Genomic DNA, 26,195 nt, shown 5'->3' on the forward strand with positions numbered 1-26,195 from the left:
ATCTGGGCCATACCTTCAGGTGGCAGCCTATGGAACAGGACCAAGTTCATCTGCCGCTGTGGCATGCCATCACTGGCGTTAGAACCTACTTCTTTGGGATTCCAACATAGGCTGAAGACCAGCCGGGACATCCAGCCTTGTGGATGGAACAACTACCCATAGGAAGACAGTCATTGTTGGACAAGATGGACCATGGTCTGTGAGCTACTCTGATGGTCCCCTGTCTATACATATTCATCTATCCGTTCTGTCTCTCTAGAAAACCCTAATATAATTCCCTCCCCTTCCCAGGCAGGGCAGCCATTTGGCTGAGCATCCGGGACAGACAGAGCGTCTCACTGGCCCAATCTGTAACACTGCTGCACGGGGGCCATCCTGGAGCGTGGCTCCCCAGCCTCTCCAACTGCCCTCGAGGGCTTCCACTTCCCTTTCTAGTCCTCAGCCACGGCTGCTTGTCTGATGACCATCTCACACTGATGGGGCAGCTCCAGCCACTGCACTCCTTGGGTACAGAATCCCAGTAGATAAGCGTATCCACTGATGCCTGGGTTTCAGGGATGCTTTCAGACCCCTGGGGTCCAGAGCTCTTACCATGGCTCTTTGAGGACAGACAGGAAGCTCGGGGCCTCCTAGGTAACGAGCACCATTTGTTGGGAGGGTATCAGAGCTTCAGGCCGTAAAGGAGTTTGCCTAAGGGCGACTTTCTCGAGTGTCCCTAACTTGTGGGGAGGGACTCCTGGCCCTCCCAGATCACAGCGGGGTTGGTCAGATACTGCTCTTAGCATCTCCAGCACAAAGAGGAGGATGAATCAAGACTGGACACTAGGTGTCTCCGTGAAGGGCCCCAGGGACCAGAAACTCCCTGAGCAGGAGGTAGCTCTCACCTCAGCCTAAGCGCTGGGCAAACAGATGTGTGTCACCAAGCTCATCTCAAATCAGGGTTTAGGGAATGCAAATGGCATTCAGGGGCACTGTTTTCCAGAGTCTTCAAAGGACAGCTGGGTTGTGGCTGGTCAGGTGTCACCTCCCAGGGGTTTAGCTGAAAGGGAACAAATGCTGAGGCAGTGGCAGCAGTTTCTAGGTCTTGTGAGAACGTGGCTTTGGGAGAAGAGTAGAGAAGGGCCCCGTGCCTACCTGCAGGGTTAGGAGTCTGTGGTAAGGTGGTGGGGGAGGTGCTTGAGGGAAGCAGTACCTCCCTCAGACGAATGGGACCAAAAGAAACCATCAGGCTGCCAGCAATGCCACCATCTTGCCTTTGCCTCTCCCCTGTATGGTGTGTGAGGCACACACATAGGAGAGCTATGCCCACTTCTGTCCTGTTCATCTCTGTGTGGAACTCCCATGTGCTTACATCACGAGAAAATGGCATGCTAGATGACCCTGGGGCAGGTTCTAAAGAAGGCCACAGCACAGGCTATATGTGAGTAGCATTTATTTCTCATGTTGCCAAATGAACAAATGTTCGAGCCCGCTGACTCCTTTCTTGGCCATGAATGGGATCAGGGCCACCAGAGCAAGAGACTGCAGCACTGGCCATAGGCAGGGTCACTGTTGGTCTCCAGAAGAGCCCGGTGGCCACGGAAAGCCACAACAGACCGAGTGGGTACGTTGAACAAGATTCCATGGTAGCTGTGGAAGGGTACAAGCCTGCCAGGGGAATCTCTGTCATCTGCCCCCCGGCACTCCTTACCTTGCAGATCCTGGACCAGGGTACCCCCACATCTTAGAGAATACCCCTAGTGTACGCAGTGAGAGGGATTGGCATTGGGCCACTGCTTGAGGTCAGACCAAGATGCCTGGGAGCATATGCCTTTCTTCCAGCCCCGCCCCAATATCAGGTTAAGGCCTCGCTGGGCTAGGGGAAGAAAGGGAAGTGTGTCAAGAAGTTGTTTTGACAGAAGTATTCGTTGGGGTCCTCCAGGAAGTACCAGGGAACTGCAGCACAGCACTCAGTGGGCTGTTTCCTATCCAGTCATGAGCCGCGAGCCCCACGCTGGACCACAAGATAGCACAGCCCTCAGCAGGGCCGCTTGCTGTCCAAGATGGCCTTCCAGTCATCTGCCCATGAGTGCAGCCTGCGGCGAGGGGGCTGCAGCTGCAGGTGGTGGTTGTGGCAGGAGGTAAAGAGGATGTGCTCCCAGCTGGGGTGTGGCTCGGCCCCTGTGGAGGGAAGCAGTAGCTCAGACCAGAGACCGGGCGCCCAGGTGCAGCCACTTAGGACCAAGTCACAAGCAGGTGGTATGCTCACCCAACTCAGTTTGCCTGCACAGTAATACTCTATTGGCCTGCCCTACAGAAGGCATGAGGGCAAACCGAGGTACTGTGCACAGGGTGCTCTGTGCAACACTCCAGAAGTGGTCCACACAGCGAGGCTTTCAGTGGGGGCTCTGTTGTCAGCCATCTCTATGCCCATCCTGGGCTACCTCAAGCCCGAGCCAGCATGCCCTGCCATTATGGGTACCACGGTCCTCCCACGCTGTGCAGCAACTGGTAAAGCTCCTTGGGGTTGTGAGCCTCCGGCTCCTGTGGCTGAAGCCCTGTGGGTCACCTCACCCTAAGCCTCTGGAAGACTGAGGTTTGAGAGAGGCTGGCCCCACTCACACAGACAGACTAGATGTCCCTCTGGAGGGACTGGGCAGACAGGCATGTTTCTTTCCCCTGGCATCCAGCAACTTTAGGAAAGAAGCTGTGTCGTCCTCCCGATGTGTCTAGAATAGACTGCTTCCAGGAGTCAGGAAACTGTATGGACCGACTGACAGAACTCTCAAATCTCACCATGCCTGAAGCCCCACCTCCTCCACCCTGCCTTGTCATCTAAGTGAGCCAAGTTACTGGTTTGCTTGTTTTCTGGGAAGGGGGTCATCAGCTGGAACTAAAAGAGGACAAATACAATGCCCAAGCCACTGTCAGTCATAGGCGCCATACTGTGACTTCTTGTTTTATAATGGACTTATCCTAAACTACCTTTGAGGGAGGAAGAGGGCGGGAAGCTACTAAATATAACGGTTTGAAAACCAAAGCTGGGTCTTCGCTTGCCTCAGGAAAGCCAATAATAGGCCACACTCAATCTGGATAAGGCACAGACTTTCTGGCTTCCAGTGGCACTGGCTGGGTCCCTAGGGTGCAGACAGGAGGAAGCTCCTGGCTGGGTGCTGATAAGCACCTGGTGATGGTGGGAAGTGGGCTGAGGGGACGGCAGGGGGAGGTACTTGGGAGAAGGAAGAATACAACTAGGGCTTCCCATCCCCCCTGCCACCCCCACCCCTGCTATAGGCCACTTGCCTGTGATGTCCGGCCGGTCATCTATGAGGAGGTCGGCAGAGACCACGGTCTTGTCTCTGGTCAACACAATTTGCTCCAGAAAGTCGGGGCCAAAGTGCTTCTCCACCCATGCATACTGCGGGTAACAGAGGAGAAGATGGCATTAGATGGAGCTGGGAGATGGCTCGCCTAGGACCCTGGCACTCAGAAGGGAAGGAAGCTGATATTGGGGACAAACTCAGACAGCTCCGTGCCCAGGAATTTGGACTTAGAAGCTGTGTGACCTGCACACCCATCCCTTACACTACAGAAGGGTTGCAACTCAAGACGAGGACATGACATCCCCAGAGCTACAGAGAATGCTCTCGGCACTCTCTCAAAGGTCAGTCACACTGGCTGCCACTGTGTCCTGGGGGCTTAGTGACTTCCTAAGATGGCTGACTCACAAGAGAAACAACCAGCAGATCTGCCCAGTGTCTGCTAGGACTTTAAAGCAGAGACAGGTGCATTCCAACCATGTGTGACATGATACTGGGGGAGGAGGTGACAGAGCAGTAGTGTGGGAGAGAGGAGAGTTACAGGGAACTTGATTGTCACACCACTGCCAAGTGGGGTGCTGCAGACAGCTGGCGTCCCGGGCACACAGGCAGAGTGCATGCATCTGCAGGATCGAGACAGAAAGTTCAACTGTGAGAGCAGCGTAACAGCCATCACTGACAAAACAGTCTCCAATCTAGCAGGCCACACTTTCCTCTGCCAGTGTGGGGCTCTGGGCATCCTCAGCCTTTCATAGGACACTTTTGGGGACTGGGAAAACAGCCTTCCCTTCTTCACCACCCTAGTGAAACCGGCAGCAGATATGGCCTGACTACCCACTGGGTCTGGTTTGTTCGGGAGAATCTGGAGAGGGGAGAGTGGGCCCTGGGCCTGAGGTTCCCAGCTCTGCCGTGCTGCCCTAGGTGCAGCTGCGTCCAGCCATTGGCCAACATTCTACATCTGCCCTGATCTGCCCACAGACCAAGACAGGTACGGACTTTAATCAAGGAAGCTTCCAGCATTAGGGAACAGGAGCTTTTGTCCAGATTCCTCTGGCCCCACCTGGAGAGCAAAGAGCAGCCAGAAGAAGATGGCTGCCAAGCGTGGCACTGGCTCATATGGAATGACCTCCAGAGGGAAAGGCTGTGTAGTCGCCGATGGTCCCACAGTGAAGCCTCAGGCAGGTCCTTTTAGTCCCAGCTGTGGTCTATGTGACATGAGCAGACTGCATGTGGCCCCAAGTGACCTCTAGCACAGGAAGGGCTTGGAGAATAGAGCGGAGCCTACAGAGATAATAGGGCTCCTATTGGCTCATAATACTAGCTTAGCAGGGTTATGGGATGGTGGGTCAGGACGGATCAGGGCTCTGCCCCTCCTGTGCAGAAAGCTGTGTTGCACACGGCCATTTTAAAGTTACTATCAAACTCTAGTATTCAAGGCAGTGCAAGAGGGACATGGATGAAGGAACCCATTCAGAATGTCAGACTTGGAGTAGGGTAAAAAAGGTCTTATGTTGAGGTCCATTTTGAGTTTATTTTTCATTTGGTGGGATATTCTCTACTCTCTCTTTTTTTCATGTGAAAAATAAACTCAAAATGGATCATAGCCTACATATACGAGCTAAATGTATAAAACCTCTGCACTTCAAAAAAAATTAAAGCAGGATAGCAGCATGCAGAAGAATGGAGATGGACCTGCATCCGCCGCCCTGCGCGAACCCCACTCCAGGGGCATCAAGGACCTCAACCTAAGACCAGAATGCTGAATCTGATAGACGAGAAAGTGGGGAGTAGCCCTGACCTCACGGGCACAGGAAAGGCTTTTCTGAACAGAACTCCGTTAGCACAGACTCTAAGATCAACGGTTAATAAATAGAACCTCGTGACACCGAGAAGCTTCTGTATGGCAAAGGACACCATCGTTCAGGCAAAACGGCAGCCTACCAAAAGGGGAAAGATATTTACCAACTGCACATCTGGCAGAGGGCTGACATCTAAAATATATAAAGTACTCAAAAAAAAAACAAAACTGGACATCAAGAAAACAACTCAATTAAAAGATAGAAAGCTTCTTACAGCAAAGGACACCATCGATGAAGCAGAGACAGCTCACAGAATGGGAAAAAAATTATAAGCTGCATGTACGTCAGAGGATTGGTAGCTAGAAGATGCTGGTGCTAAGGCCCTGTTGCTGAAGACACTGCATACTTATGTCATCAAACACGAAGAAGTTGAAGTTGGTGCTCATCTAGAAGCGTCACTGCTGCTGACTGGTGCTTATGGTGCCAGAAGGCAATGCACATATTACCTGAGGAGAAGAATAACCGGTCATCACCCTCGCCCAGCTACGAACCCTGAGAACTACAGCAGCGACCTGCTACAGACTCTACCCACCGGTGCTGCAGTGGCACTAATGTTATGGAAGTAACCCACCAGCTTTTGATTGGCTGTGGGCTCCATGAGATGGAACCCATACCTGAGATGGTTAATAAGGCCAAGAACTTCTACAGCAATAGAAACCACTCTGTCTCCCTGTTCCCCTGGGTTACCCCTTTCCCATTTCCTCCTCTCCCACGTTTCTACAATAAATCTAATAGCATACGTGTTGCATGGCGCATTTTTAATATTTAACAATAAGTGCAGCTCTTACAGCCACCAAAGAAGCTTCAGCAGCAGATGAGGGCTATTACAGAGAGCCACAGCTAGTCAAAGTGCAAAGAGCAATAGCGTGCACAGCCCCAACCCCATCTACTACACAACCCCTCCAACTACGGCTCAGGAAAAACAACAGAAGAGGGGCCAGAAAGAGTGTAAGAATGAGCCAGGCGTGGTGGCGCACGCCTGTAATCCCAGCACTCAGGAGGCAGAGGCAGGCGGACCTCTGTGAGTTCGAGGCCAGCCTAGTCTACAAAGCAAGTCCAGGACAGCCAAGGCTACACAGAGAAGCCCTGTCTAGAAAACCAAAAAAAAAAAAAAAGGAAAAAAAAAAAAGGAAGAACCAGAAGACTGGGATGCTTGCTTCAAAATAGTATCTTCACGACATGACAAAGACGCTTTACCCACCCTTAAAGGAAGAGCTACAGGGAACCAATGGCTGTTAAGCGTGGGAGAATCACTTTTCTCCAGGGATGAGCCCTGATAGGTTATCCTACACCAAGAGGCTGACTCAGGCACATGTACATACAAGCAACACTAAATGGACTCAGGAGATGGGTGGGGAGGGAAAGAGTGAGAAAAAGACAGATAGACAGACAGACAAACACACACACACACACACACACACAGAAAGGGAGGGAAGGAGGGAGGGAGGGGAGAGGGAGAGAGAGTGCTCGTGAGTTGGAGAGGGAGGATGGGTAGAGATGGTGTAAATACACTACTCATGTATAAAGTTCCCCCAAAATAATTTTAGAATGTTCTTGACAGTTCTCTGTTGAACAATAGACCTATTCAAGAGTTCCCAGCATGCCTAGCTCTACACTGCAAAGATGGTAGTTGGCACCTTTGCAGACCTCAGTCTGGTAAGAGACAGAAGATACTCCAGAAACAAAGAAACAGAGCCATTCTGAGTGGTGGTGTTTTACAGGAAACCAGGGTCCAGACAGGCTGGACACGGCAGAGGGTGAATAGACGTTAGATGTGGTGCTCGGCAAACGTGATGGCCCTCTGAACAAAGGCACACAGGAGAGGGCCACCACCAACCGCATTAGTTACTTTGCTTGTCAGTGCAATAAAGAGCCTGAAAGAACAAAGTTAAGGAAGAGAGGATCGGTCCTGGCTCATGGGCTAAGGGGGCAAATCTAGTATGGCAGGAAAGGCATGGGGGGAGCTTGTCTGGGTGGATCAGGAAACAGAGACAGAGACTCTTAGGTTGGAAGGGGGGGGTTCCAGCCCATAAACTGGTCCCTTGGTAACCCACTCAGGCCCCACCTCTTAAAGGTTCCACAACCTCCCACCGCAGCACCACACACTGGGGCTAAGGGTTCACATGAGTCTATGGAGCGCGGTTCACCTTTGCCGTCAAAGTCAAGTCAAGGGCAGCAGCATAAAGCACGGAATGGTGGGAGCACCTCAGATGGAAAGTGTCAGGCAGGCTTTGAGGCTGGGCCAGGCTTGTTTTTACAGGGAAGTAATTAACATGGGGCTGGTGTGACCCGCCTTATGAAGTTTCAGGGGTAACACTAACCCTACAAAGAGGTTTAAAAGTGGCAGTGATAAGAAGGGAAGCAGACAGAGGCCAGGTATGTATCAGAAAGAGAATCCAAAGGAAACATGACCCATTTCATTAGATGTTGGGGGTGGGAGGGCGGCAGCAGGATGGGTCACTCCCACAGAACCAGCATACGACAGTAGGCTCGTCACAGCAATGGAAACCAGCAGCTGCAGCGGAACTGAACCTGTATGTTCCCTGTGTAGCCTTGGCTATCCTGGATTTGCTTTGTAGACCAGGCTGGCCTCGAACTCACAGCGATCCGCCTGCCTCTGCCTCCCGAGTGCTGGGATTAAAGGCGTGCGCCACCACGCCCCCAACTGTACGGACTTTCTTATCATCATTTCCTACACAAGGCTATTGAGCAGCTGCAGCAAAGGCATTCACACTGTATTGCGGTCACCTGAGATGGCTTAAGTCCCCAAGCTCAGGGGGAGGATGTGTACAGACTATGCTGGTTACTGCAAGGAACTCATGTGCCTGCAGATTTTGACAGCCACCCATGGCACCTGTTCAGTTGTTTGAGCCAGATAAAGTCAGTCCCCTGCCCTTCACGGCACAAGTTTAGGGGTCCAGCCTGCCAAACTGGCAGAGACCACACTAGCCCTCCTAGAGGTTTTCATTCAAAAGATCAGTGTTTCTGAAAATGTCTGCTTATGACCAGTCCGCAGGGGTGTTGACTCCAGCAGGGCAGATCCTTTGGGGACGGGTCCCCCGACTCAAAGTGAGGACCCAGCCTTTCTTCCTCAACTCCACCGCCAGGAGCTGTGGATCCAACACCCACTCCCTGGGGCTGAAATGAACTCAGCCTTGGCAGATCAAAGGGTTGGGGTTGGCCACCTGCGGGCACAGCAGGCTCACATAATCCCCAGTGACTGCCGTGAGTGTGAGGCACAGGAACAGCGCATTGGAGCATGACGATTTGAAGGCTGCGTGGGGGGAAACCCGACTGGGAAGCCAGCCTTCCGGGTCCACAGGAGCGTCTGAGAAACCTGCGAGGTGTGGCGCCCCAACCCTCACCGCACAGAAAGCTCCCCACTGCGACAGTTCTACCTCTTTCAGTAAGACCAAAGAGCACCCAGAAAAGCAAACTAACACGTCCTTGCTTAGACTTTCTTTGTGTTTTGGGGGTGGGGTAGGGGCATGACAGATCTCACTGTAGCCTAAGCTGGCCTTGAAATCACTATGTAGCTCAGGCTGGCCTGGAACGCGCAATCCCCCTGTCTCAACCTACTGAGTGTTGGGGCCACAGGTGTTCGCTACCACGCCCCGCTGTTGGTCAGACTTTTCAGTGTAAGCCTGAGGGTGTGGCTGAGGGTCAGAGCGCTTGCCTGGCATGTGGGATGCCCTGAGTTCCCATCCCTGTACCCACGAGGGAGAGTGTGAGAACCAATGAAAGGAGGCTGTCCATGCAGGGATGTCCTTGAGCTTCTAGCCCCTTCTGGTCCAGCTCGTGAGGTAGAGGCTGAGGCCAGCGCAGAGAGGCAGGGAGCACCAGGCTAGGGCCCTGCCCCACACGGCAGACCTTGCCTGGGATGTACTCCTTACCTACCTTCTCATAGGGACAGTACTTGAATTTCTTGATGGGGCTCGTACAGATGAAGACATCGGTGCTGCCAGGAGAGAAAGGACAATGAGCCGGCAGCTGTCTCCATGCCGCTGTGCACCACCCACCTCTGCCCGCTGAGCCCTGCCAGGGGCTGAGCCTGCACCTGTCAGGGGGAAACGGGCTGCTCTGTGCCTTTCCACACGAGAGGCTACAACCGCTCAAAGGTCCTAGGCAGCCACAAATGATCTGCCCTGGCTACAGGCAACAAACTCTGAGGCAGGGTGATTTTCGCAGGGCTAGACCCAGAAGGTTAGCTGGGCTGAGCACATAATACAGCTGAATATGCAAATGGGGCCAGGGGTTGGGGTGGGGGGGGGGGAAGAAATATGTTTTCTACAACAAGCACAGTGCTGAACAGATGCGGAAGGCTGGGGGCTCAGTGGTAGAGACGGTGTGCCCCAAACACAAGGCCTTGGGTACCATCTCCGGCACCAAAAAGAGAGGAGGGAGAAACTGAAGGGGGAAAAAAAATACTGTAGAGCCTATAAACAGTTGAAAGAGAACTGCATGCCCAGCTACTTGGGCAGAAGCTATCTTCCACTCCCTGGCTGCCGGGCTGCACAGGGAGGGAGCCAGGCTCCCATGAGACAGTCTCTCCGGATATGTGGCCTCAAGAGGGACACATGGGTTTTGCATGATAAATGCACTGTCACAACTCATGCTTACGGACCCTGACCAAGAAGGCTTCCCAGGTGCCCTGCTGCTCCCTACACCCACAGGATCGATCCCCGACCACCCCCACCAGCTTCAAACAGTCATAACATTGTTTCTACTCTGGCCGCTGGATGAGCTTGCCTATCCATCCGGGCTGTAGGAGCCGTGTTTCTCCAACTCTCTTTGGTAAATTAGTCCCTGGAGAGTTCTGTGGGAGCCTGTCTGGTGGTCTCTGGGGAGTTTTGCTTGTACCCTCTCAGTGTTCAGGCAAAGAGACAACACGGTTGGCAGAGCGGCAGTATCGGCCCCAGCCTCTGTGGACGCTGCCTCACCTGAAGGTCTGAGCTTAGGCTGGCTTTTCCTCACACCCCAAACCTCAGAGGGAAGGAAGGCAAGCGAGCGGCCCTTCCCTACTCTTTAACTGCTCTGGATCCGGCCAGACAGCCTTCACCCACCCTGCCTTGCTACCAACCACATGTGGCCTACCCCCAGAGCTCTGGCCAAGTCTCAGTCCCCAGCTTTGCTGGACTCAACTCTTCTGTCTCAAAGCAGACAGCCTGGTCAGTCCTGACTCCTCCATGCCCCCCTCCTTCATCTAAACTAAACCGCTATGGGAGGAGGACTCACAGGACAGAGCCTTTTATTATGGCGGCCCCCCCTGCCCCCGACCCCGTGTTCATCTAATCCCGCTGTCTCGGCCTTCTGAGTAGATGGGTATACACAGGGCACCATCTGGCTCAAACTTATCATTTTTAAACAGTTGTATTGAGATACATTTGGCATGCAAGCATGCATATAATGCACACACACACACACACACACACAGAGGTAAACACACATAAGCATAAAATGCAAAATTTTGAAAACTGCACTTATTAAAAGGGAAAGATCTGCTAAGCTGTGGTGCATACACCCACACAGCAGATCACCATAGTCAAGAGTGAAGCACACCCACCTGCCCCTGGCTGACCTCCTGACCCCGGAACCGTAGCAACCATCAAACTGTTTTCTCCTGCTACAGATGGCTTTATATGTCACTGAACTTCATCTGGAGTTGTTTTTCTGTCTTCCTTCACTCAGTAAACTATTCCCCCACATTGCTAAATAAACACATGGGCCCTCTTCCGGGGCAGTGCTTAGAGGCACCCAGAATGGTCCAGCGGTTGACATTCCGTCAATGCAGCCTCTAACAAAACTAGGCCATCTCGAACCCCTGGCAACAGGATTGTTTACCTGTATACCCTAACCCTAACCCTAACCCTAACCCTAACCCTAACCCTAACCCTAACCCTAACCCTGTGAGGAGGGGTTCGTGCTGCGAGGCCTAAAATCCTTGTGAGACTGTGTAAGACAAAGAAACAAGTCAGCAGGGCCTACGGTGGCTCCTGTGTGCCAAGTATGTCCATGACAGGATCAAACGGGCTTTCCTTATTGAGGAGCAGAAAATCATTGTGAAACATGTCAGCAGTTTGTATCTTCTTTAAAAAAAAAATCAAGCAAACTGATTTTTAAGGTTTTTGTTTTGTTTTGGGTTTGCTATTGTTTTGTTTTTGAGACAGAGTCTCACCGTATTGTCCTGGCTGGCCTGGAGCTTGAGCTCACAGAAATTCACCCACTTCTGCCTCTTAACTGCTGGGATTAAAGGTGTATGCCACTACTCCTGGCCTGAGTTTAAGTTGTACTGAGATATAATCTCTATAATTTTTATCCATTTAAAGTATATAATTAAATAAATGTTAGTATAACTGCAGGGTTTTTACCAAGCACAGCTGCAACTTAATTTTTAGGATATTTCCAGCACCCACAAAAGAAACCTATTAACCATCCAGTCCCCATTCCCACCTGCCCTGACCCCTGGACACAACTGATCTGCATCTTGTCTCGAGGATTAACCAGTCCTAGAGTCTGGGATCATACAGGATGTGGCCTCCGTGTCTGGATTCCTCCACAAGGCATCAGGGCTCCAAGGCTCACCCACACTGCAGTATGAATGCGGCACAGTCACCTCTTGGATACCTCTGTGTGCACATCTACTGACTCCCATGGGTAACAGCAGCAGCTGCTGCCTCTGCTGAGCACCTCACTCTGGGCCAGGAGCCCCGGTGTGCACTTTCCTGTTAGCTTGGGCTTAAACAGTTTAAACCTAGGACACTAGAAACGCCCAAGAACCTATGAGGGTGACCCTAGCTAAGACCCCTAGCAATGGGGAAATGGAGGCTGAACAGGCCTTCTCCTGTGACTGGAAAAGGCTTTCAGTGGATGTACTGAGACACCAACCTAGCCACAAAACCTTAGATCCACAATTTGTCCCGCTTACAAGATGTGCAGGGGTAAAAGAATTTGAGGGAGGGGCCAACCAATGATTGGCCCAGCCTGAGACCCATGCCATGAGAGGGAGCCTACCCCTGAGACAATAAGGAGAATTTTGAAAAGCACAGGTGCTGGCATAGCTTTCCTTTAGCCTCCACAGGTGTTGGCTGCAAGCCCCTATGGGCACCAACCTCTAAGGATGCTCTGGTCCCTTATGAGACCCTCATATATCCTCTGTGTGCCTTTCACTAACTCCAGGGACTGATGCCTACAACAGTGCCACTGCAGTATAGTCATTTACACTGTGAATTTTTTTAAAAGATGTATTTATTTATCATGTATACAACATTCTGCTTGCATGTGTGTGATTACCTGCCAGAAGAGGGCACCAGATCTCATTATAGATAGTTGTGAGCCACCATGTAGTTGCTGGGTATTGAACTCAGGACCTCTGGAAGAGCAGACATTGCTCTTGACCTCTAAGCTATCTCTCCAGCCTTACACTGTGAATTCTTATTTATACTGCACTACTTGGTTGCACAAGGGGAGAACCGGTACATGCTCATTGCAAACACAGCTTGCATCATAGGTCCTGTGGTCTGGATCTCGAGCACTCCCCAAAGGTCCCCAGGCTTGGCCAGCCTTGGGAATTATGGGAGGAAAGTGGTGTGCCCTCAGAAAAGACACTGAGATTCTATCTCTTCCCGTCTCTTTCTTCAGTTCCTAGCCAGATCTCATTATAAATGCCCTCTCTACCACATGGTCCCTGATGCTATGTTCTGTGCCACCAAGGCTCAAAAAACAGGGCAAGTGACCATTAACCACAATCTCCATGGTCATGAGCCAAGACAAACCTTTTTCTTTAAAAGTAAAATATATATGTGTGTGCATGTGTGTGTCCTAAATATATATATTTATAAGTGTTTTGCCTGTATGAATGTATGTGCACAATGTGCCTGCTTTGTGCCCAGGGAGGTCAGAAGGGGGCACCAAATCCAATAGTTCTGAAATTATGGACCATTGTAAGCAGCCATGTGGGTGCTTGGAATCGAACCCAGATCCAGTTACAAGTGCTTGTAACTGCTAAGTTACCTCTCAAGCTCCCAACTCCTTTTCTTTCCTAAGCTGATTATCTCGGCTGTTTTATATATTAGTAGCGCAAAGCTGACTAATACGAGAGGACTAATCGTATATTGGCTATACTAAAAATACACGTTTACCATGAATGTAACTTTTTATTGATTAAATTTGTTCTTCGACAGTTTTATGTATGTATATAATGTATTCTGATTACTCTCACATAACTTTTTTAAAGTTACATTTACTTACTTGTTTTGTTTTTTTTGTTTTGGTTTTTGGGTTTTTTGTTGTTTTTTTTTTTCGAGACAGGGTTTCTCTGTGTAGCCCTGGTTGTCCTGGACTTACTTTGTAGACCAGGCTGGCCTTGAACTCACAGCGATCCACCTGCCTCTGCCTCCCAAGTGCTGGGATTAAAGGCGTGCGCCACCACCTCCCGGCTACTTACTTGTTTTGTAGGGGGGTGTCGCAGCATACATGTGGAGCTCGAGGACAACTTCCAGGGGTCAGTTCTCTCTGTCCACTGTGTGGGTCCCAGGACTCTAACTCAGGTAGGCTTGGTGTCCAGTATTTTTATCTACTGAGCCATCTCATCACTCTCCTCTCCAGCTTTTTAAAAAAATCTCCCAGTATAACATTTTTTAAAATTTTTACTTATTTTTATGTCATGTACATTGGTGTTTTGACTGCATGTTTATCTGTGTGAGGGTGTCAGATCCCCTGGAACAAGAGTTACTGACAAGTGAGAGCTGCCATGTTGTTGCTGGGAACTGAACCCAGGACCTCTGGAGGAGCATTCAGTGTTCTTAACCACTGAGCCATCTCTCCGGCCCCAAATGTAACTTTTCTTTCAGAAGTTTGATTTTTGGTTTTTGTTTTTGTCTTGAGACAGGGCTTCTCTGTGTAGCCCTGGCTGTCCTAGATTCACTTTGTAGACCAGGCTGACCTTAACCTCACAGAGATTTGCCTGCCTTTGCCTCCCCGAGTGCTAAGATTACAGACATGTGCCACCATGCCCAGCTTTAGAGTACTTTTTATTCAAAATAGGTTCAAAGGAGGAGAAGAGTAAAATAACAATAAAAATGTCTGAAAAGCTGTAAGTTGGTTTACAAATACATACACAGCTTAGGTGAAATCTTTCCATCCCAACTGACCTCCCCCTCCAAGAGCTAAAGGCCACTGAGCAAAAGCCTGGGCATAAGAAGCTGTCTTTTGAGCTGTTGGTGAGGGCTTTCCAAGAGACTCCCAAATAGCTACAGCTCCTGCCTTTGGTGGGAGATAACTCCAAGTACTGAAGACACCATGCATTTCAGAAACAGGGCCCAGAAACGCTGAGTTGGAAGTGACCTGAAAGCCACATCCCTGAGGACTAGCTTTCATGGCACCACAAGGGACCTCGAAAGCTTCCAAAGGAGAGAAGCAGCCACCAGTCCTTCCCAGCTATGACACCTGTGAACCACAACAATGACCAGCCTGGCACCAGAGCCCTAAAGTGCACTAGTGGCACCCTGCATTGGTGGGGACCAACAACTCTCTGCTTGGACTTAAGACGACCACTCAACAAGATGAAACCATACCTGGTACTGGAAATCAAGCCAACTACCCAGGGCAAGGGAAGGTACGTACTCTTGGCGACGAACCTGTAACCACTACTTTACTAAGCCAGCAACGTCCCTAACTGCATGCTAAATAGTGTCCTTACACTCCCAGCTAAGTGCAGACCTCACTCCTCATCAAGGAACTTCTCATTGCAACAGATGGAGACCATCCCAGAATTCCACAACTGATCAAAAGTTATGAAGTCCTGTCCCAGGGGAGACACCCACAACAATGCTCCTGTGCCTTAGGGAGCAGAAAGGTTTTAAGAGCTAGGGGCATAGGGAGTTGGCTGTGAAACTGGGTCACCTACTAATGTCTGAAGCGACACCCATAAAGTCTCGCCACCGTGCCTGCCTAAATGGGGGCTGAGCAAGGAGGCCAACTATAGACTTGCTAAAGTGGATGGGTGAAAGCCCAGGAGGCCTGGACCCTACACAGAGAGCCCCAGGTGACTAAGGAATGCTGAGAGTGGGTAAAAATGGCCTTCCCCAGGGAAGAGGAACTGGTTATCCAATACCGGATACCCCTGAAAATATACCTACAAGTAACATTATATAGACTGAGGCAATTTGAAGCGAACAGAGCTTCTACCTCAGCCCTCTGCTGACTGACGTGTGTGTGTGTGTGTGTGTGTGTGTGTGTGTGTGTGTGTGTGTGTGTGTGTGTGGTGTGTGTAACAATTTTTTTAAAAGGTCATAAATTTGAAAGAAGGCAAGGAGTGGTATATGGGAAGGTTTGGGGGGAGGAAAGGGAAGGGAGGTATGATATACTTATATACAATCTCAGAAAATGAAAGAAATAATAAAATAGGTTGATTCCAAGGGTGAGGAACGCATGAGCACAGAAGTTCAACCATGCCTGCTTCCCAAACTCTTGCCACAGATCTTTTTATTAATGACTTTTTTTTCCCATGTACATTGGTGTTTTGACTACATGTATGTCTGTGTGAAGGTGTCAGATCACTTGGAACAGGAGTTACAGACAGTTGTGAGCTGCCAGGTGGGTGCTGAAATTGAACCTGGGTCCTCTGGAAGAGCAGGCAGTGTTCGTAAGTAACGAGCCATCTCTCAAACCTCACCACAGATTTTTAAAAAATCATTTATTCAGATTATGTCCCGATTGTTATCCCCTCACTTGTATCTTCCTGTTCATCCCCTCTCTCACCCTACTCCCCTCCCTTAGACCTGTGACAGAAGGGGACCTCCTCCCCCACCATATGATCAGAGCCTATCAGGTCTCATCTGGACTCACCATAGATCTTTATAAATCAAATTCATACCATAAAACATAATAAAATACACTGCTCTTCAGGACCTGAGCTCAAGCCCTAAGATAAAGTACTAACCAAACAAGGCCTACAACTCAACTCAGACTGTAAGCATGTTGTGTTTTCCTTGTGCCTGTCTAGTCAGATTTGAATTTACACGGTGTGTGTGTGTGTGTGTCTGTGTGTTGTGTGTAAGGGGAGGGGGTGCAGCTGGAGAGGGAGAGAGAGGAAGGGAGAGGTGTGGAGGTCAGAGAACAATTTGCAAGAATCAGTTCTCTCTTTCTACTATGTGGATTTTAGAGTGGATAGTTTTAGAGGCATTTATATATAGCCCAATGAAGACCGCATCACACTTATGTCATCCAGTTTGCTAATTTTAAGCAAAATCGTGGGCAAATCTCAAAGCAAACCGTTACATTTGGGGACAATTGACTTTAAACTGTGTGCCAAGGCAATGGGAGAAATAATAGTCTTTGCAACAAAAGGCACTGGGCTAATTAGACACTCACACACAAGAATCATTCAGCTGGACCCAAAGCTCATGGAGGAAGTTGTGCGTGGCGGTACCTGCCGTTAATCCCAGCACTCACGAGGCAGAGGCAAGTGGATCTCCATTATTTCAAGACCAGCTTGGTCTATACATAGCAAGCTCCAGGCCAGCCGGAGCTACGTAGTGTGAGCCTTTCTGAAAAAGAAAGAAAAGAAAAAAGAAAGGACTAGAGGGGCTGGGGCATAACAGAGCATTTACCTAGTCTAGTGGTTTTAATCACAGTGGCCCCCATAGGGGTTTGGTTCCCGCTGGTGGAGTGTTTATTAAGGATTAGGAGGTGCAGCCTTGCTGAAGGAAGAGTTTCAAAAACCCACTCTAAGTCGCATTTTAGTCTCTCTGCCTCTATCTTGTAGATGACATATAAGCTCTCAACTACTGCTCTAGTGCCACGCCTGCCTGCCTGCCACCATGTTCCCCACCATGATGGCTGTAGACTAACCCCCTGAAACTCTAAGCAAACCCCGAGCCAAATGCTTTCTTTTATTAGTTGCCTTGGTTATGGTGTCTCTTCACAACAACAGAAAAGTAACTAAGACACCTACTATGCATAAAACTCTTGGTTCAATCCTCTGCAGTACAAAGATAGACAGACAGACAGACAATAGATAGGTAGATAGACAGGATTATGATATAAAAGCTGGAGAGGTATCTCAGTAGTTAAAAACACTAGTTACTTTTCCAGAGGATCCAGGTTTGACTCCCAGCACTCACATGATGGCTTAGAACCATCTGTGACTCCAGTCCCAGGGAGTCACACCTTCTTCTTGCCTCTACAAGCACCAGGCATGCGTGTGGTGCACAGACACACATTCAGATAAAACATCCACAGACATAAAATAAAATGATTTGTTTTAGGACTAAAGTTAAATCTTAAAACATCTGAAAAAGAAAAACCACAATGTGTGCCCATGGTTACATCCACGACCAACATGGCTAGAAAATATAAGTCAATGACATGTCAAGAAACTGCAGGCTTCCCAAAGATTAATGGAAACAGCTTGATGATTCTTTAAAGCCTTAAATATAGAATTACCCTGTGACCTCACAGTTTTACACTGAGGTATATGCCCCCCAAAGAATACAGCGGTGTTCAAACAAATGCCAACACAAAAGTTTATGGCAGCGCTACTTGCAAAGTCAAAAGATGAAAACAGTCCAAATGTTCATCACCTAATGAATGAACACACAAAATGTGCAGTCTATCTGTACGAATGACTCTTCTGTTGTCAAAAGCCTAAGTACATGGTTGGGGGTATAGCTTAATGGTTACAGCACTTGTCTATCATACAAAAGTCATACAAAGATCCATCTCCAGTCACACACTCTCACTCACAGAGGAAAAGAGTGAGTATTGACAGATACTACAAAATGGATAGGCCTTAAAAATTATTAAGTATAAGGAGCCAGACCACATACTAGAGAGTGGTGCTTGCATGAACAAAGCCCTGGAAGCAGAACATGGATTAGTGGTTCTTAGGACTCACAGAAAGGCAGGAATGAGCAGTGTGCTAATGGGTTTGACATTTTCTTTTAGGGGGTGATGAAAAAAAAATCTGAAATGGACAGTAGCAATGGCTCCATAACTCTTAAGTGTTCTAAAACCCACTAGACTATACACTTAAAATGGGTAGGCTTTGAGGTGTGGGGCACATGCCAATAACCCTGTGGTTGTAAAAGCTCTCAGGGTGGCACACTGTCCACAAGTCCCCACAGGCAGAGGACCATAGAGGGTATACAGTGAGGGCTTCGGACCACACATTCTCAGTTCACCAGAGCAAGATGACATCCTTGTCCTTTCTGAAGCCCCCTTTTGCCCAGTGAGGCCTGCTGCTCACCCCCTTCAGCACTTGGAAGACTCGGATGCTATGCCCTGCGTGACTGCTTCACAACTGCTACCTGGGCTGTCCCGGTGGGCAAAGCCCACGCAGTGTGTCACAGGCATGCTGGTGCCCACGGCACGTGCCCAGCAGGGCTTTCACCAGGGTCAGAAATGAGAAGGTAATGGGCCTCTGCAGGGCTGAGGAGGGAGGGCAAGACAGCAAGATAAAAGGTACAGGCCTGGATGGCAGCATCCCAAGGGAGGAAGATATACTTACTTCTGCAGACTGGCCATCTGCTTCACAGCTTCCACAGCTCCTGGAAGAGGCTCAAGTTCAAAGAAGAAATCCTTTGACTCCCAGATGCTGATGGCTTTCTCCTGAGAAGCCAAAAAAAAAAAAAAAAAAAAAAAGTCACCTCCAGGTCCCCACTATCTCACCCCCCTCCTCTTGGAAGCATACATGGCTGGACAGGGCTGCTGCTGGGTAGGAAGGGGGTTCAAGGTTCACCTACACTCACCCTAGACCTATTTCCTGGAGACAATCATAAGAGTTCCACGTGCTCGGGCCCCTCTATCAGGAGGGGTGTGACTTCTGTTAGGACCTAGCAGAGGCAGGCTAAGATGTCAGTTCGGGGAGGGCCAGTGCTCTCAGGTTGAGGACAGTCCTACAAAGTGTGCATTTGCCAGGCTTGCCTACAGCCAGCACACAGTGGGGCTGAAAGCATTCATGGTCACAACAAAAGAGTCAGTAGAGTTGGAGGCAGAAGACAGCTTCTCAGTGCTGTAGATGTAAACACAGGAAACACCTCTGCCTGGTTATGAGAGCACCAATACCGTGTCAACTACACGAGGTTGAGCAAAGACACACTTACTAAGACACATTGCCAAATTCCATCCTTGCAATCTACAAGGACCAAGGATGGCTGGTCCACAACTTAAGGAGGGTTTTCTTCAAGGCCACTTAGGGGGTAACACCACCAGGACTTGAACTCACATATGGAGGCAGTATGACCCTTACTGTGAGTCAACTCTGGACTGGCCACCACCCTTGTAGAGTTTCTCTCCAACAGCAGGAAGACAAGACCCATCCCTCCCGGAGTCTTGGTGAGACAGAGCAGACAGGGAGTTCCAACACCAAGCCTATAAGTGTCAGCTTCTCGGCTCCCTGTCCTTTGTGTCCTTTCCTCCCGTCACTTGTTCTCTGTGAAGCACTGACAGAGGTCATTTCTTCTCTGCCCTAGCAGCTGAGGAGTCTAAGTCACCTGAAATGAGCTTTCCTTTCCACCTTTGCCACATCCCCCTCCAAGAGTACTATGGAAACCAAAGGGACTGAAGACAAAGACGTAGCCAGCCCTCAGGAGCCGTGGCATCCACATCCACGGATTCAAACGACCACAGACAGAAAACCCTCAGTGAAAAATTACTGTCTGTACTTAATACTCAAGAGGCCCTTTTCTGTGTCTTGGCTCCCTTACTATCAGCATTCTAAACCATCCTCATGGCATTTACACTGCACTCCATATTATAAGCCACCTAGAGCTACACAGGATTACACGGGCCATACACAAATACCGTGCCACTTTACATGAAGGGTTTGGGCATCTGTACATTTTGGTACCCTGGGGGGGGGGTCCTGGAACGAGTCTCCCCAATACCAAGAGGCAAGAATACAAAGTAAAAATAGCTACATCTATTATATCTGTTTGGTTTAACCAGATACTTTGACAGCCAGGCCACAGGGAGGCTCTGGGGCATCCTTCAGAGAGCTGAGGTGTGAAAAAGGCATGAGTGGAAACCAGTAGGTTCCTCCCATCTCAGCAGCCCCTTCTTCCTCTTGCTTGCTCACGTTACACCTAGCTATACAAGGAGCCGGTCAATCGCTGTACCTTTTCTTTGTTTTATAGTGCTGAAGATAAAACCCAGGGCCTCATGCATCCTAGGCAAACACTACCCCTCAGCTAAACCCCTAAACTTTCATCCTGTTCTTCTTTTTCTTCTCCTCCTCCTCTTCTTTAGGGTGGGTTTTGAAGCAAGCTCATTTGCAGAGTCTGGGTAGACTTCATTTTATCCCATTAACATATTCCCAGGGCTGGAGTGATGTCTCAGAGGTGAGGAACATTTGTTGCCCTTGCAGAGGGCCTGAGTTCAATCCCAGCACCCACATGGTAGCTCACAACCATCTGGGAGTAACTCCAGTTTTTTGTTTGTTTTTTGTTTTTGAGACAGGGTTTCACAGGGTAACAGCCCTGACTGTACTGGACTTGCTTTGTAGACCAGGCTGGCCTCGAACCCACAGAGATCCGCCTGCCTCTGCCTCCCAAGTGCTGGGATTAAAGGCGTGAGCCACCATCAGCCAGCACAGTAACTCCAGTTTTAAGGATTTGGATACCCTCTTCTGATCTTTGTACACTAGGACTGCACATAGTGCACATGTATACATATCTATACATGCGTGTGTATGCAGGCAAAACACTCACACACGTAATACTAAATAAATACATTTAATATATTCCTACAAGGAAATTATGCCCCCCCCCAGTCTGAACGTTGGTCGGTCATTTACAAGTGAACCCCAAGCAGTGCGGTAGTTGATTGCTGAGGTTACAGACTTAACAGAGAATATTTCCTTTGGCTTAAAGTTTTTTGTAGTGCTCAGCACTGGGAGATGTCAGTTACCCGGGCCTTGTGAAAGCTGCTTGCAGAAGCACCATCTGAAAATGAACAGAAATGGTACCCCACGTCCCTTTTAAATACCTGTCCCTCAGTAAACCACATTATTGTGGAGGTGCCTTATTTATTATGTGGGGGTCTAGGAGCTGGGTCGGGGGGCATTGCAGTGCTAAGCTCGAACCCTGGAGTCTTACACTTGCTAGGCAATCCTCTACCATCCAGCTGTGTTACCAGCTCTGCACACCTTGTTGAAATCAAAAGAGAAAACAGAACGGAGACCAGAATGCCAGAGTGGTAAGAGAGAGAGAGAGAGAGGGAGAGAGAGAGAGAGAGAGAGAGAGAGAGAGAGAGAGAGAGAGAGATGCAGACAGACATATTGCTGGGGCTTGAGTCCGTTGCATCGTCACTCTTTACTAACCCTCTCGTGCAAAGTGGAGGCAGTAGGATGAGGACAGGAGAGAGCCCTGAGTGAAGTCCTGAGTGGATGCATGTTGCTGACATAGGCAGAGCCATGTCAAGAACCCCAGAGCCTCAGACCCATGGAAGAAGGGCAAAGTCCCTACCCCAACCCTGGCACGAGGCTCAGAAGCATGGTATAAAACCGTCCCCTGGTCCAAGTGCAGATTTTGACAGTGTGTGCAGAAAATGTCCACCCTAGCTTTCTCCCTTGGGTGTTTACCACCTGCACACTGCTCCTGTCCAGAGCCAGCTTTCCGACCCCGGCCCCCTCACCCCCCCCAGCTTTCTGTTTCTGTTTCTGTTTTTTTTTTTTTTTTAATGGTTGAGAAGGAAGTGTTAGTGTAGATACAAGGGAGAGTACAGGCATCTGGAAGAATCCAGACTGAACTGGACCATGAAAGGAAGGGGGCAGGGAGTGGAGGGGGGGCGGGGAGAGAAAGAGAGAGGGAGGGAGAGAGAGAAACAAAGACCCAGAGAGCAAGGAGAAGAAGGAGAAGACCAAGAGCCAAGAGCCTCTCTCTGTATCTTTTTCTTCTTTACCTCACTTCCATCAGTCCTGGGAACTGTGAAGAACAAGATAAAACAAACCTGGTAAATAAAAAACAAAGAACAAACAAAACAAAAACCCCAGCCAGGCATGGTGGCGCACGCCTTTAATCCCAGCACTCGGTAGGCAGAGGCAGGTGGGTCGCTGTGAGTTCGGGGCCAGCCTGGTCTACAAAGTGAGTCCAGGACAGCCAAGGCTACACAGAGAAACCCTGTCTCAAAAAAACCAAAAAAACAAAAACAAAAACAAAAAACCCTGCTGGAGCCCTCTAGCTATGGCCCCTAGGCAGCCAACTGAGACGCCAGAGAACTCATCTTCTAAGCCTATGCTTCGAAAATTCCCCGTTCCTCTCATAAAAACAGTGTAAGTCTCCAAATGACACACTCTCTACCAAAACCCCTGGATATTTGTCTAGCCACGGGGAGGGGTAGCCCAAGGACTCAGCAAAGACCTTATGTGGTCAAGAGAAAAGATTTACTCTACCTAGACCCTGACTCCCCATATGACGCTCCGTGTAAATCACACCCTCTGGCATTCGGTACCCCTGGAAGTCATGCTTCGGTGGATGGTGAATCGATTGAGGCAAAAGAGTAGGGCAAAGACACCTGTCAAATTCATCAGGAGGAAGAAATAGCCATGTCTGTGTAAGAGCAAGGAGATTTAGAATGCTTAGACTATTTTTTTTTTAATGTAACAAATTATCTGAGGCCAAATAGACCAAGAATTTAAAATTCACACGCCTTTGATCCCAGCACTCAGGAAGCAGAGGCAGGCGGATCTCTCTGTGAGTTCCAGGACAGCCTGGTCTACAGATCGAGTTCCAGGACAATCAAGGCTACACAGTGAAACCCTGTCTCGAAAAAAAAATCAAAAAAAATCAAAATAATAAATATATAAATAAAATGTAAATTTAAAATTCAAGCCCAGCCTGGTGTTACAGGCTTGTGTTCTCAGCTTCTTGAGAGGCTGGAGGGGGAGGATCAGCATTTCAAGGTCTCCCAGGTTACACAGTGAGTTAGTTCAAGGGTAGCGCAGGGAAGCTCGTGAGAGCCCAAGACAAAGTAAAAGCCTAAGAGGACCGGGGATGTAGGTCAGTGTATAGAGCTTGTCTAGTCTACAGGAGGCTCTGGGTTCACTCTCCAATACTGGGGGGAAGTGGATAGTGAGGGGCAGTGGCAGGGGTAAGGTGGAAAGAGGAAGACAGGGAAGGAGTCTGTCAAGACGGACAGGAGAATAAAAGACTGCTAGAAGCCCAGGTGACAGCCAGCAGCAGCAGCTGCCCTGTGGTCCTGCTCCTCCCCGGGGGGGGCCCTGTTGTACAAAAGGACCCGCCAAAGGTCAATGAGGAGTCCGGCTGGCTTGGGGCTGCACAGCTGCGGCCTCAGTTTCCCCTCCCGCAGGTGCTCACGCTCAGCCCAGGCTGCAGACGTCCGTACTGCTCCGACACCCAGAAGCCGCGCCGGTCCTCCAGCGCCACGAAGGGCAGGTCCGGGAAGCGCGCGCGGAACTTCCGGAGGAAGCCGCCCTCGAAGTCCGCCAGCACGCCGTCCATGTCCACCAGCACCCGCAGGGCGCGGCTGCTCGCCCGGCTCCGCTCGACCCGTTGCGGGGCGCCGCGGGGACGCGCGCAGCAGCCGCGCAGCCTGAGCATCGCCCCGCTGGTCTCGGCGCCCTGGACCCTTGGCAGACGCAGCCTCCGCCGCCGACACCGACGCGCAGGCTCCAGCCCAGAGCGAGGCCCGCGCGCAGCCCCGCCGCCCTTAAAGGCATATGCGCCTGGAGAAGATGAAGGCGAACGTGGGTGCTGATCGCCCTGGGACATCCAGTCCCAGTCTGCGAGATCCAGGCTGGCGCCCTTCTCTAACTGTGGCGATGAAGGATGGAGGAGCCCATCACCCGGAGGAACAAACCTGAATCCTAGGTATTTACTGAGCACTTAATTCGTTAGGTTCTGAACCAAAAGACAAAGTTTCAGCCATCCTGGATTGTGGGTACAGGTTTGGTTTTGTTTTTTTAAGATTTAAAGAAAATCTATTATTATGTATACAATGCTCTGACTGCTTGTACACCTGCAGGCCAGAAGAGGGCATTAGATCATATTATAGATGGCTGTGAGCCACTATGTGGTTGCTGGGAATTTTCTCAGGCCCTCTAGGAGAAGCAGTTAGCACCCTTAACCTCTGAGCCATCTTTCCAGCCCATGGGGTACAGGTTTTTAGACAGCCCTTCATCCTCGGGTATAGCCAGGAAGATTTTCAAGTTACGGGCACAGGTAAAGGCAGATACACCTGTTGTAGGTGATCCCTCTGATCATAGATGCTGACTGTTTGCACCCATGATCTCATAAAATGTAAAGGTCTCAGAGAGTAAGCCTTCAAATCTACCAAGGCTCTAAGTACAGATGTTCTGTGTCCAGCCTGACATCACGGGATTCAACACTGAGTCTTCAAATTTGTCTATAAGCTTGCTAATTGTCACCGTACCTCATGATAGTAAAAAAGAAACTAATAAGTAGAATAAATATTTCAAAAGATGCAAATATGGAGATATTTTTATTAATGAAAGGTCTCTGGGGACTGGAGAGGTGGCTCAGTGGTTAAGAGCACTGACTGCTCTTCCAGAGGACCAGTGTTCAAATCCCACCTGACAGCTCACAACTGTTTGTAACTCCAAGATCTGACATCATCACACAGACATACATGCAGGCAAAACACCAATGCACATAAAATTAATTAAATAAAAATTATTTTTTAAAAAAGAAAAAATAAGAAAGATCTCTGTATATTAAGATTTTATCCTTCCTGGTCTGGATTCCCAGCACCCTCGTGGCAGCTCGCAACCCTCTCAAACTCTGATCCCAGATGATGCAGCTCCCTCTTGGGGCCTCCTTAGACATTGCATACACATGTCGCACAACTCTACATGCAGGCAAAATATCCATACACATAAAAATATAAATAAATGTTTTTTCATTAAAAAAATAATCATTTTTTAAAAATTTGTCCTAAAGTGGGATGTCTGGATTTTTCCAAAATGAGTAAGATAAAGACAAAGCTAGAAACTCATATCACAGAAGGCCTGCGCAACTTACATGAGGCTTATAAACCTCGAGAGTAACCAGAGGACCAGGCAATCTGCTGTGGGATTGTGTTTCCTAGAACTGATACGGGAGCTTCACCCATGGCACATCCAGAGCATGGCTGCCTAAACGAGACCAGATAAGGACACCAGCAACAGATATGCTCATCATGGGAGACAGAAATGTCACTGGACACCCACACGGTGGCTCACAATAGTCTGTAACTCCAGTTCCAGGAGATTCAACAACCCTCTTCTGGCCTCCTCGGGCACCAGGCCTGTGTGTGGAACCCATGCATATATTCAGGCAAAACCTTTATATGTACAAAACAAAAATACGCACGTCTTTAAAACTCACCCTTCATATTGTCTATGAAATGCATTCTTCAAAGTCATGAGAGAAGAGTCTGGAGCCATTGACTCTGTGAAAGCTTCATGTGACTACAAGCTTCCTGAACCCTAACTCCGGAGTTAGACCCACCTGAGGCTAGAGAGCTTGTCACAGTCAAGGACCCCACATCTGCCTATTTCACAAGGTTTCAGAGGCAAAAAACAAGGGCTAGGGAGAAGAGATTCTTTGGTAGGAGCTCCCTGCAAGTTGGGCAGGGAGCAGCAGGGATGTGGTTTTCAAGAGCCGTTAAACTGTGGTGGTGCTTATAGTGGTGTGGCTGCCTGAGTCGTCCGTGTGCCTCTAACCCCTCAGACATGTGCATGTTGGTAATCTCAGTAAACTCATCGGTTCACCAAGCCAGCCTGGGTGAGATATTTTCTTCGGTCTGTCATGTTTCCCCAGGAAAAGTCACACAGCACAATCCATAAAACATGCTGTGCTTTGTTGGCCAGACAAAGTAGCATAGTCAAGCCCAACTTCAAAAATGATGGAATGAAAAGAAGTGGACTAGTTGTGATTTGCCTGGGTGACTCCCACTGCAGTGTCAATCATCCGTGAAATCCTAGCCAGAGTAACTGTCTTTCAGTAAGATGTCATTTAGTGTCCTTATGCTTGTAGCAGGAAAGGCTATCTTTCCCATGGTGGACAGTGTTTGCTGAGAC

General features: G+C 49.4%; 2 protein-coding genes across 2 annotated transcripts in view; one reads left to right on the forward strand and one right to left on the reverse strand.

Annotated features, from left to right (window-relative positions):
* Positions 1 to 1,417: 1,417 nt before the first annotated feature.
* On the reverse strand, positions 1,418 to 23,886 carry NT5M (5',3'-nucleotidase, mitochondrial; the record flags this gene model as incomplete). The annotated part of the gene is made up of 5 exons (XM_084763778.1): positions 1,418 to 2,160; positions 3,283 to 3,397; positions 9,056 to 9,116; positions 18,666 to 18,766; positions 23,473 to 23,886. The coding sequence occupies 5 exons, from the start codon at positions 23,884 to 23,886 to the stop codon at positions 2,018 to 2,020; spliced, it is 834 nt and encodes a 277-aa protein (XP_084619904.1). The 3' UTR covers positions 1,418 to 2,017.
* The window catches only part of COPS3 (COP9 signalosome subunit 3), a 36,673-nt gene continuing 34,346 nt past the window's right edge, over positions 23,869 to 26,195 (forward strand). Inside the window, exon 1 of the mRNA XM_084763774.1 lies at positions 23,869 to 23,985. The gene's annotated coding sequence lies outside the window, so the exon portion shown is untranslated. The remainder of the gene's footprint in view (positions 23,986 to 26,195) is intronic.

This window comes from Acomys minous, assembly GCF_964271855.1.
Source record: "Acomys minous genome assembly, chromosome: 16".
Taxonomy (NCBI): Eukaryota; Metazoa; Chordata; class Mammalia; order Rodentia; family Muridae; genus Acomys; species Acomys minous.